Below are 13,144 nucleotides of genomic sequence, written 5' to 3' on the forward strand. Positions count from 1 at the left end.
ATGGGTGCAAAGCGGCGGTAAGTGTTAGTGACTGGTGAAAACCTAGCGATCTCTCTACATAGACGCATTTTACGTCATCCTACACTCCTGAGAAGAGGGCGTGTCTAAATTCTTAGATACCCTAAAATGCTGCCTACTGAGGCGCCTTAATTCTGAGTGATAATCTGACTGAATAACGATGCTGAATAAATCCGATGCTTCTTTAGCCCTGAAGGCAATCCCAGCATTCAGTGCGGCATGACTTTCCTCACAAAAAAACTACAAACATGCCGGACGAATGCGGAGCAACCAATGGAGTTCTTTTCAAATGTAAATAAATAAAGGTGCACAAGTCTGATTTCGGTACACGGAGGGAGACGTTAGCTGGCATGCTAGCGGGTTGTGCCGGCTCAGCCCATTGGTTTGAATGGCCTGAGGCTAACTGTGTTAGCTTAGTAAGCTAATCTGCGGCGACGTAATCAGAATCGGCGTAATCCTAACTGGTGCATCTAAATAATCTGCATTATAAGTTAGATATAGAAAACTGGGCTAGTAATCGAAAGGTCGCTGGTTCAAGCCCACCACTGCCAGGTTGCCACTGTTGGGCCCTTGAGCAAGGCCCTAAACCCTCAATTTCTCAGACCGTATACTGTCACAGTACTGGATAGCAGACGCCTTTATGCAGAGCGACTCGCAGTACTGTGACAGTATGCAGTCTGAGCGATTGAAGGTTAAGGGCCTTGCTCAAGGACCCAACAGCAGCAACCTGGCAGTGGTGGACCAGAACCAGCGACCTAATCAGATTTTTAGCATACAGTATGTGTAAACCGTCCACCCTCGTACACGTCTTGACCCGCTTGACCTCTGGTCATGCTGTCACGACTAGACAGCCCGACGGCAGGGCACCCTCAGGCTCGGACTGATCACCGACCCGTTCGGTGACTACATGTCACGCGCTGCATGTCTGTTCTAGCGCCAAAAATCTGATACGCGACGAGTTATCGGAGCAGAACGCCGCGTTTACAAGAGTACAACGTTCTCCGATTACCCAAGGGGTGAAGAATTCAGAGATGAGTCAAGAACAAAGCCTTCAGTGAAACTACCCTGACACATCATTCATTGTCCTTTTATCTGTCGACAGCTCTGTATCTGGCGTCGTACGAAAGCGAGGGACCGGAGAACAACATGGAGAAGGACGGATGGAAATCTCTCAGGTGTGTATGAGTGTGCAAGAGCGAGAGGTCTGACTCGGCTAGACTCGCGTCTCACTATGACATGTAACGTGATATCAGTGATGATAAGATCTGTGTTATTTTGCTGTTACTCAGCTGTCAAAAATGTGCCAATGTAGGCCGTGTGCCAGGGTACAGATGAGGCAATTGGGGATGTTACAGAGATTTATTCCGGTCCAAGTACCTGAATTGACACAACCTTCCTTATTGTTGTCCAGGCTGGGGACCAGCACTGAGAGTGCACTGACAAGTGCACCTCCCAGTGCTTAGGCTGTTTAACTTATAACAGCGCTTATCTTCCCAAGATAGGCGCTGACTTCCAAAAAGCTCTGTTGACTGAATTGGCCTGGTACTTGTATGGACCAGATGCCCTTCCTGACACAACGCTTTTTATTGTTATCCAGGCTGGGGACCAGCACTGTCAAGTGCACCTCCGAATGCCTAGGCTATTTAATCACCCCTGCCCCAGATGTAGCCAATCGTCCCTAGATAGGCATTGACTTCCAAAAAGCTCTGTTGACTAAATTGGCCTGGTACTTGTATTGGCCAGATGCCGTTCCTGACACAACCCTCCTTATTTTAATCCAGGCTGGAGACCAGCACTGAGAGCGCACTGACTAGTTCACCTCCGAATGCCTAGGCTGTTTAACCATCCCTGCCCTAGACGTAGCCAATCATCTCTGGATAGGTGCTGACTTCTAAAAAGCTATGTTGACTGAATGCTAGATGCCGTTCCTGACACAACCCTCCTTATTGTTGTCCAGACTGGGGACCAGCACTGAGAGCGCACTGACAAATGCACCCCACCAATGCCTAGGCTGTTTATCCACCCTACCCTAGACATAGCCAGTCATCTCTGTATAGGTGCTGACTTCCAAAAAGCTTGTTTGACCGAATGGGCAAATTCCCAGAGTTATTATCCCTGGAGTGGAGCCTGTTATGGATGCAAAGTGGCAGTAATTCCAATTCAGATCTCCAGTAATACCCAGTACGCCTGTAGACACCATTTAATTGATTACGGTTTTGAAATGGAATGTCTAATGAGCTCGTGGTTGGAATTACCACCACTTTGCACCCATAACAGCCTCCACTCTTGGGTGGGTAACTCTGGCAATTGACCCATTTAGTCAAAAGAGCTTTTTGGAAGGCCAGGCTTGGAACCGATGTTCCATTTCAAAGGTGTTCCATGGGTTGAGGTAGGGGCTCTGGGTGGGCTCGATTCTCCACACCATGTCTTTATAGAGCTTGATGCACAGGGGGGCTTCCACAAACCCCTCCAAAAAGGTTTAAAACATATCATTTATTTAATTTCAATGATTGTATACACTTGTGTGGCGGAAATATATAAATTGAACATGTAGGATGGGTGTCTATATACTTTTGGCCAGTGTAAGGGTCACAGTTACTATATTAAGTGGTCAGTTACTGTATTATATATATATATACAGTGTATCACAAAAATGAGTACACCCCTCACATTTCTGCAAATATTTCATTATATCTTTTCATGGGACAACACTATAGACATGAAACTTGGATATAACTTAGAGTAGTCAGTGTACAGCTTGTATAGCAGTGTAGATTTGCTGTCTTCTGAAAATAACTCAACACACAGCCATTAATGTCTAAATAGCTGGCAACATAAGTGAGTACACCCCACAGTGAACATGTCCAAATTGTGCCCAAAGTGTCAATATTTTGTGTGACCACCATTATTATCCAGCACTGCCTTAACCCTCCTGGGCATGGAATTCACCAGAGCTGCACAGGTTGCTACTGGAATCCTCTTCCACTCCTCCATGATGACATCACGGAGCTGGTGGATGTTAGACACCTTGAACTCCTCCACCTTCCACTTGAGGATGCGCCACAGGTGCTCAATTGGGTTTAGTCCATCACCTTTACCTTCAGCTTCCTCAGCAAGGCAGTTGTCATCTTGGAGGTTGTGTTTGGGGTCGTTATCCTGTTGGAAAACTGCCATGAGGCCCAGTTTTCGAAGGGAGGGGATCATGCTCTGTTTCAGAATGTCACAGTACATGTTGGAATTCATGTTTCCCTCAATGAACTGCAGCTCCCCAGTGCCAGCAACACTCATGCAGCCCAAGACCATGATGCTACCACCACCATGCTTGACTGTAGGCAAGATACAGTTGTCTTGGTACTTCTCACCAGGGCGCTGCCACACATGCTGGACACCATCTGAGCCAAACAAGTTTATCTTGGTCTCGTCAGACCACAGGGCATTCCAGTAATCCATGTTCTTGGACTGCTTGTCTTCAGCAAACTGTTTGCGGGCTTTCTTGTGCGTCAGCTTCCTTCTGGGATGACGACCATGCAGACCGAGTTGATGCAGTGTGCGGCGTATGGTCTGAGCACTGACAGGCTGACCTCCCATGTCTTCAACCTCTGCAGCAATGCTGGCAGCACTCATGTGTCTATTTTTTAAAGCCAACCTCTGGATATGACGCCGAACACGTGGACTCAACTTCTTTGGTCGACCCTGGCGAAGCCTGTTCCGAGTGGAACCTGTCCTGGAAAACCGCTGTATGACCTTGGCCACCATGCTGTAGCTCAGTTTCAGGGTGTTAGCAATCTTCTTATAGCCCAGGCCATCTTTGTGGAGAGCAACAATTCTATTTCTCACATCCTCAGAGAGTTATTTGCCATGAGGTGCCATGTTGAATATCCAGTGGCCAGTATGAGAGAATTGTACCCAAAACACCAAATTTAACAGCCCTGCTCCCCATTTACACCTGGGACCTTGACACATGACACCAGGGAGGGACAACGACACATTTGGGCACAATTTGGACATGTTCACTGTGGGGTGTACTCACTTATGTTGCCAGCTATTTAGACATTAATGGCTGTGTGTTGAGTTATTTTCAGAAGACAGTAAATCTACACTGCTATACAAGCTGTACACTGACTACTCTAAGTTATATCCAAGTTTCATGTCTATAGTGTTGTCCCATGAAAAGATATAATGAAATATTTGCAGAAATGTGAGGGGTGTACTCACTTTTGTGATACACTGTATATAAAAACACATTGGACACAACGACTCGACACAGCCCCCATTTAAATCGAGCAGGTCCGCTCGGCTGTTTGTTCAGCCATGTCTTCCAGTGTGTGATGGATCGGAAAAGGCGTCCGTCTCACCGAGGCAGGATCCGTCACATTACCAGATTCTGTCTGGCTCAGCAGAACGTGCTCAGAGCCAGGCGGAGGCGGGAGCACAGCTGTTGGTGCTTTAGGGGGAGCCAGTTAACCCTGTAGTGACCAGAAGAGAACAGATAAGACCTATTAAAGCTTGTAAAGTAGAAACATTCCTGTAAGGGTCTAAATGTCAGGTGAAACTGAGTCTGAGTGTACAAATAAATCAGGACCACGGCGTTTATTGTGCTGTTTTATGTGTTTATGACACCAGTCTTATCAGATCAAACCAGATCAGCGTGATTTAACCTTTTGCTATCTTGTGGTCAGCCACTGGCCCGGACTGAAATGTCTTTGGAGTCTTTCAGCCAGAAGTAGGGCAATAATAGCTCAGTGGTTAAGGTACTGGAGGCTGCTGATTCAAGCCCCACCATCACCAGGTTGCCACTGTAGTGCCCCCGAGTAAAACCCTCAATCCTCCAATGGTTAAATTGTTATTAGTGAGAATTGTAAAGTCACTAAGAGTCTCTAACATGCCGCAAATGTAAATAATCATGGCTGGTCCATGGGGGGGGGGGGGACTCGCTACATATTTATCCATATGCCAAATACCATTGCTGCTGACCAATACTGTTGAGTCCGTCGTCTTTGTAGCTGTTTTTATTGGATGGATACAAGTTAAGATCTAGCTCTAGAGACTCTGCAGCTTTATTCCCAAGACTATAAGCTGTTGGATTAAAAAAAATGCACTATATAGTCAAAAGTAATTATTTGAAGTGTCCTAGTCTCACCCATCGCTTGCTCTTTCAGCATGGCTAGGACCCTGTACATAAAGCGTAGTCTATAAAGACATGCTTTGAACAGTTTGAAATAAAGGAGTTGTACTGGCCTGCGAAGATTCCTGACCTAAACCCCATCGGACACTTTTTTTCATGGAGGGAACTCATGGTTGGAATTACCACTACTTTGCACCCATAACAGCCTCCACTCTTGGGAGGGTAACTCTGGGAATAGGCCCATTTAGTCAAAATAGTTTTTTGGAAGTCTTGCACTGGTGTTCATTGAGAAGGCCGGGCTTGGAACCGATGTTCCATTTCAAAGGTGTTTAATGGGCTGAGGTAGGGGCTCTGGGGTAGGCTCGATTCTCCACACCATGTCTTTATAGAACTTGATTTGTGCACAGGGGGGGCTTCCAAAACCCTTCCAAAAATGTTTAAAGCAATTGGTGTGGTGGAAATATTTTATTGGATGGATACAGGTTAAGATGATCATTTTTCATTCCAACCTGCAGCTCTAGACTATAATGCACTATATAGTCAAAAGTATGTGGACATCTCTCCTAATTATTTAAAGTGTCCTAGTCTCACCCATCGCTTGCTCTTTCAGCATGGCTGAGACCCTGTACACAAAACATAGTCTATATAGATGGCCTGCAAAGATTTCTGACCTAAACCCCATTGGACACTTCTTTCATGAAGGGAACTCCCTACATATGTATCCATATGCCATATACCATTGCTGCTGACCCATATCGTTGACATCTACAGAAGTGTGTCCTCTCTTATGCCTTTCTGTAATTAATTGGGGTCTTTTATTGGAAGGATACAGGGTAAGATGATCGTTTCCCATTCCAACCTGCCACTCTAGAGACTCTGCAGCTCTATTCCCAAGACTATAAGTGCACTATGTAGTCAAAAGTATGTGGACATGTGGTCTATAAAGACATGCTTTGAAGAGTTTGACGTGGCCTACACAGAGCCCTGACCTCAACCCCATTGAACACTTTCTTTCTCTGTCGATTATCTGTTAATAAAGTGGGTACAAATCCCTCTTATAATTGCGAATTCTGGTAGGCTAGAAAAAATCTAAATGCCCATGGTTTTAAAAAGGAACGTCCCAACAAGTTCATGGTCAAGTTTACACTCATGGAATGTTTACTTCTTCGTCGTAAGTTAAGTATTTGCTTGTTTTTCAGGTCTTCCTTGCTAAATCGGACGTAATTCCACTAATTCCACTGAGAACCTGAATCGTGAAGTAAAGCTTCTGCCAAGCAAGATGTTTCCCCCGTTTTGTTCCCTCAAAAAGTGAGAAGTATCCCCGTTTTCAAGGGAAACGACAATCTCTACTTTGGATGTGATTGAATTTTGCGTCTGAAGAGGCAACACCAAACCCTTCATACTGAAGATATCAATGGATTTTTTACCTCTGAATAAAGACTTCGCTGTAATTCCTTGTTTTTCCATTTTGAAACACGAGATTATTTGTGTTGTTTATGTCTGTGTGGCTAAAATGTTACATTATGGACCATCCTGGACCATTCTGATCCTGATTGTTTTCTTTTCTCCATGGACAATGCGAGTTAGCTGCTGGCTGGCTAACTCTGGGAGCGTGTTAAAAAAGACTTAAATTGCAACCAGCATTGTGTATAATAATAATAATGTAAACGTTAATTTAAATAGAGATTTATTTTATCCTTGTTTGAATTTGTTTTGGTGTTTTTTGTTCATAATGACTTTATACATTTGAGATGTTTGTGTTTGTTGTGAGGCGGCGTCAACTAGAGCGGCTAGTCACGGTTTGCTAAATGCACTGGGTGCGTCTGAGGGTGCATTTGAGAATAAAAGAATGAAGGAAAAGATAAAACATTATAATTTTATCCATTCTTTTTTTATCAGTGTTATTAATAGAAGTAATATTTATCATAATACAAATTTATAGTATTTTATTAACGAACTGGGGAACTCATTACGATCTTGTGTTGCCCCCTGGTGGCCAAGTACAGCTAATTCCATGCTACAATACTGTATTTGCATACGTTTATCTATAGATGCTCATTATTATTATAATTATTATTATTATTATTAATTAGGATAGCTTATTTAGGTTCCCCTGAAAATGTGTTGTGATGTTTTTTTAAATATTTGCTAATGTTTACAAATTGTTAAATTTTGTACTACGTACATAACCCGTTTTGAAGCTACAGATATTTTCCTAATATTTTATATTTATTAAACTTTATATGAAGCAGAGTAAATTTAAGGGCACCACCACGCAGTATAAAGTTAATGAAGAACACGATCGCGAGCGATGTCTAGTTTACCCGTTTATTTTTTCGCTTATTGAAACTTTTCCACTGAATCCTGTTGTGCTTTATGTACTTATGAAGTGTTTTTTTCTTTGTAAACGTTGATATGTATTTTCACTGAGATAGTTGTATAGATAAAAATACATTTAAATAAATGAACCCTTATGTAAACATGCATTTTGTTTATGTATTTATTTCATTTGTATTTTTTTCTATTTTATTTATGCATTTTCTCCCAATTTAGTGTAGTCAATTCGTCTTCCGCTGCAGTCGAGGTGGGTATATTGCTGCTCACACCTCCTCCAGCCCTTAGCGGAACCCTTTTTCACCTTGTCCGGTCATCCCGCCCTAGCAGAGACGTGTCTGCCGCAGGCACTGCCAATTATGCTCGCTAGATGGCGCCCAGTCGACCGGTGGCAATGCCGAGTTCCGAACCGAGGAATTCAGAATCTCGGCGCTGGTGTGCTAGCGGAATATCCCGCTGCACCACCTGGGCGCCTGATTATGTATTTATTAATGTAAGTATTATTATTATATATATTTTGCTAGAACCTTTACTTTGCTTTGTCTGGTCTGAATCATTCACTTTCTAAGCCGCTTATCCTAATCAGGGTTGCTTGGGGTGCTGGAGCGTATCCCAGAACTCAATGGGTTAGCAAGGCACACAGAAACACCCTGGCCAGGGCGCCATCAGGGCAATGTTAGTATCTTTGGACTGTTGGAGGAAACGTTGGAGGACCCAGACTGCTCAACTTTTGGAATCCAACCCAGGACCTTCTTGCTGTGAGGTAACAGTGCTACCCACCGAGCCACCGTGCCGTCCAGTTTGTGAACTAAATACAGAAAAATGCATTTCCCCTCAGTTTTCCACCCAATCCAGTCGTATCCACAAAGACGGCATTTGTTTCAAGCTGTGATAATCATCTGGGCGGTATACCAGGGTAAACTACATCAGCAGAATGCCAAATTCACTGTGTACATAGTAACTGCTGTATAATCTGGACATAACTTTGTGGCGCAGCAATTAGACTCACGGCTTCAGACCAAACTATGGACTTGGGTCTTCTGGTGAAGTGTTTGATATGCTTCCCTACATCCACCTAAGCTTCCTCTGAGAACCAACGTGAAATGCCAGTAAGTTGCTACTTCATTTGGAATACACTTTATGTAGGTGTGTGTGTGTGTGTGTGTGTGCCTTCTGATTTTACTGGCACCAATAATCAAAACACAATCATTAAAATTGGTGAATCGAGAATGAATAGCTGCTGCACGGCTTCAGGGACCCGGTTTCGAACCTCATTTTCACCGTCAGTGTGAAGTATGACACGTTCTCTAGTTGGCGCTAGAGCTGGGCGGTTCCTGAATCACCCGGGTAAATGATTTGAATCTTCGTACTGAATCGGGAATCACGAGTCCGAGGTTTCAACTAACCCGGATTTTATGAGTCCTCTGACAAAATATGCAAATGCTTACAAGCTACTTTAGGACTGTACCACTTAAGGAGTATCATAGCCCTTCTCCATGGTAATTTACTGACTGTTTGTTTTGGTGCCACTGTGGCTGCCTGACTGGGTCAAGTAACCACGACAATTTGTTGTTGACCATCCCTCTTGAACCCTTGACCCATTAATATACACATCAGACTCAAGTGAACCGGATCACATTACTGAGTGACCACCACTAGTTGGCACTCCAGTTTCAGCCCAGTGTTTCCAGTTTCCAGTTTCCAGAAGAGGCTAATTAGTGGGTTTGGCTCATTAGACACATATATTGCTAACAGGTGCGTAAAATCAAGCACTGACTGTGACAGACTCTTTTACAAACGTTTGAAGTAGATGAAGCAGCTCAGAAACTTCCAGAATTCGACACTCAATGAAAAGTAAGTTTAGCATGTTTATACTTTATAGCAGTTAGCTTGGTTGTAGTTGGTGATACTGTGAAGCAGAAGAGCTCAACAGTTCAGCTAATCTGGTAGGTAAAAGCAGGAAGATAAATAAAAAAAGAACATAATGTGTTTATGAAGCAAATATTTAATAGTCCACATATTTTTGGAGTCATGTTGCGTCACTGTGCTTTATTTGTTATTATATTATACGTGTTGCATATACTGTAGTTGCATGTTGACGGTTTTATGAAGGTTGTCTCCATCTGCTGGTTGAAATAGAGTATGACAATTTCACAATAATCACACCAAGGTAAAATAAACAATTTTTGTAGTTCATAGTGATAATTTGGACATGTTACTAATTTTTAATAATATTTATTATCCTATAATATACAGTGTTTCTCCATAAATCAGTCTGAATGATATATATATGAGTCCAAGTCAAGTCACGAGTCAATATAATATACACAAAACATATATTGGAAATGTAGCGTAGAAATAAATGAATAATATGTAAGTTTAGATAAAAAAAAACAACAACAGATTAGTGACTATTTTGCCGTTATACTTCGTACCTTTACTTTCCTAGTCATTGTGTAAATTAATGTAATTTCCGTAACAAGAAGGTTCCAGTTAAAAGCTTAAACTGATACGTTTTGTTTTCTTTGATAAATCACGGCACAGCGGCCAAAATCCAAAATGCAGCAAAGAAAATCATAACCACTGCTTACCTGAGCTTATGTTCTTCCAGATGCTATTAAATGTATAACTGTATGTTGTACCATTAGGAATAGAATCTGTTATTTTGTAAATGTGCTTATAATTAAAACCCCCCAAACTTTTCCTGGTCGTGAAGTAAAACACGGACTCGTCAGAAAGCCGATCGAGCGTTTCATTAACACACCGTCTGTGTGACGCAAACTGAATAAATGCAAATAACAAATAAGAGCATCTCTTACTAAAATTAAAATCAGAAGGTTCAGAAAGCTGGTTCAGTCTTTCAACCATTAGCGCCAATTCTGTAGGAGTGTTCCATTCACCCCAGTTGTTCCTGTGAAGTGCACTACGTAGGGTATTCCACCATACTAAGTGAGATTCCAATCCAAAGGTAAGGAAAATTTTCAAATGAAGTGAACTGTAGGGAGTAGTGAGTATGGAGCGATTCTTTATCACTACGCCGGAAGCTGGCTGGAACATTTACCCATTGCGTGCGTTGCGGGTTAAGACGGCCGGAGCGTCATTAGTTATGAATTGTCACACGTAACTAATGTTAACATATGCTGATGCTAGGGACTCTTGTTGTTTACGAGTCATTTTTTTGCGAGTCATGATGGTCTAATATACACCCCTTGACAACAATCATCGTAGATACTCAATAATAAACAATGTTATTTACTTCACCTGTCAGTGGCAGATCGTGTGTATAAAAATAGCTTGGAATAGTTCATAAGAACTCGTCAGATCAGCATGTCTTTTGACATGTTAATAGATCTTTGTGTTGCGTATGAAGCCAGTCATCTAGACCAGCTTGAACTGACACAAGCGTTCTCTTTTTTTCTCCTGCAGCAGGGTGTCTTCAGCAGCTCTGCAGGTCCGGATGGCCACGTGCTGCGTTCGCTCACCTGCGGAATGTCACCCGTCACCTCCCCATCACTGACGCTCTGAAGCAGGTACTGATTTTATTTCTACCAGAGCGAATCGAGTCTGAACGTGAGTGAGATCCTCAGAGCGATAGATTCTCACATGGCTAGCTTGTTCACACCCATAGATGGACTTAGTAACACGTTGTCAAATACACTGATCAGCCATAACATTAAAACCACCTCCTTGTTTCTACACTTACTGTTTTATCAGCTCCACCCTGTTCTTCAATGGTCAGGACCCCCACAGAGCAGGTATTATTTAGGTGGTGGATCATTGTCAGCACTGCAGTGACACTGACATGGTGGTGGTGTGTTAGTGTGTGTTGTGCTGGTTTGAGTTTTTAAATACCGTGTCCACTCACTGTCCACCCTATTAGACACTCCTACCTAGTTGGTCCACCTCGTAGATGTAAAGTCAGAGACGATCGCTCATCTATTGCTGCTGTTTGAGTCGGTCATCTTGTAGACCTTCAGCAGTGGTCACAGGACGCTGCTTACGGGGCGCTGTTGGCTGGATGTTTTTGGTTGGTGGACTATTCTCAGTCCAGCAGTGACAGTGAGGTGTTTAAAAACTCCATCAGCACATACCAGCACAACACACACTAACACACCACCACCATGTCAGTGTCACTGCAGTGCTGAGAATGATCCACCACCTAAATACTGTAATACCTGCTCTGTAGCAGTCCTGTGGGGGTCCTGACCATTGAAGAACAGCATTAAAGGAGGCTAACAAAGCATGCAGAGAAACAGACAGACTACAGTCAGTAATTGTAGAACTACAAAGTGCTTCTATGTGGTAAGTGGAGCTGATAAAATGGACAGTGAGTGTAGAAACAAGGAGGTGGTTTTAATGGGCTTTTGCATGGCCACTTGAATATTCAAAGATTTGCCCTGGAGCCACTCTAGTAGTGTTTTGGCTGTATGCTTTGGGTCATTTTCAAGTTAAAAGGTGAACTGTGGGCCCAGTCTGGAGGAGGTTTTCTTTAAACATGTTTCTGTGTTTGGTTCTGCAGGGCCAGTTTCAGCCGTCTAGACTCTAAGGAAGGTTCACCAGCTTTAACGTACAGGCTTCGAACAAGAGAGGTACGGGATGCTCCCAACGACAGCCGGATTCCTTGATGGAGGTACGATTTTTTTTGGCATCTCTATAGACTGTGGTCCCATCATTCAGTCTAGATCAGGCTAAGGCTCTGTACACCCACATGAGGGATGGGACCCATGCCCTCACCTAGTTGATCGAACTACAATGAACTACAGCACAAATGCTCACACACTCCACCACCTTGTTACTACTCTTTACTTCTGTTGCGCAATGCCCACTGTTGTCACGTCCTTGGCTCCTCTTGAATCTGGTTCTCTGAAAAGCACCAAGGTTCGAAGAGGCCCGAAGTTCTTTACGTAGAATAGCAAAGCTCCAGCTCAGGCTGCAGCGCTCACAGCTGGTAGAAGTGAATGCATGACGTTTTGGTTTTGGAGATTTTAAAGCCATTGATAACTGACCATTGGTGGAACTGCCATACCTCAGTGCTCAATACACGTTCCATTGTTTTTATCTTTTAGGGTGGATATGGTGCTCGAGGGTATACTCGATGGACTCCCAAGGAAAGAGATGAGAGATGCTAGACTAGCCTGTTTAGATCTTCCAGTACTTGGTTGGATAGATTGTAACGGACCTTGCGTACCTCCGTCGCTGGTAAGTCTAAAGAACAACACAACTGTATGGCTGGGCACTGATGTGGGTCAAGAGAATGTCAGTAGGCAAAGTTAGAAGCATCTAATGTCCTTAATATCATTGATTTATTACACCTGTTAGCGATTGTTATGGCTGAAACACATACAGTATATTAAATCATAAGGGGTGTCTCAATACTTTCAATTATATAGTGTATTTATAAAAGCCCTAACCCTAGATTCTTCTTTTGTCTGTGATTGGATCCCTGACCTGAGTGCTTCTTGGTGTAACTTAGATTAGATCTGTGGATGGGTTATACCATACTAATGGACCCTAGAAAGAGATAAGCTAATTATCTGGTGTTGGGATTGAACACAGTTGATCCATACATTTTGAACGTGGGTAGTTGAATGTTGGCAAGGTAATAAATGCATAGGATCAAGGTTTAAATCTAATTACTTTTTTTTTTTAAGTATTAATAAATATAAT

The 13,144-nt window shown here is 43.0% G+C and overlaps 1 protein-coding gene across 1 annotated transcript in view; it reads left to right on the plus strand.

The window, feature by feature from the left end:
* The window catches only part of rasgef1ba (RasGEF domain family, member 1Ba), a 29,070-nt gene extending 21,443 nt beyond the window's left edge, over nt 1–7,627 (plus strand). The window contains exons 13-14 of the mRNA XM_063018045.1: nt 1,121–1,193; nt 6,343–7,627. Of these exons, the coding sequence (XP_062874115.1) occupies nt 1,121–1,193; nt 6,343–6,367 (98 nt within the window). The 3' untranslated portion in view covers nt 6,368–7,627. The remainder of the gene's footprint in view (nt 1–1,120; nt 1,194–6,342) is intronic.
* Nucleotides 7,628–13,144: the final 5,517 nt, after the last annotated feature.

Source organism: Trichomycterus rosablanca, chromosome 21, assembly GCF_030014385.1.
Source record: "Trichomycterus rosablanca isolate fTriRos1 chromosome 21, fTriRos1.hap1, whole genome shotgun sequence".
NCBI lineage: Eukaryota > Metazoa > Chordata > Actinopteri > Siluriformes > Trichomycteridae > Trichomycterus > Trichomycterus rosablanca.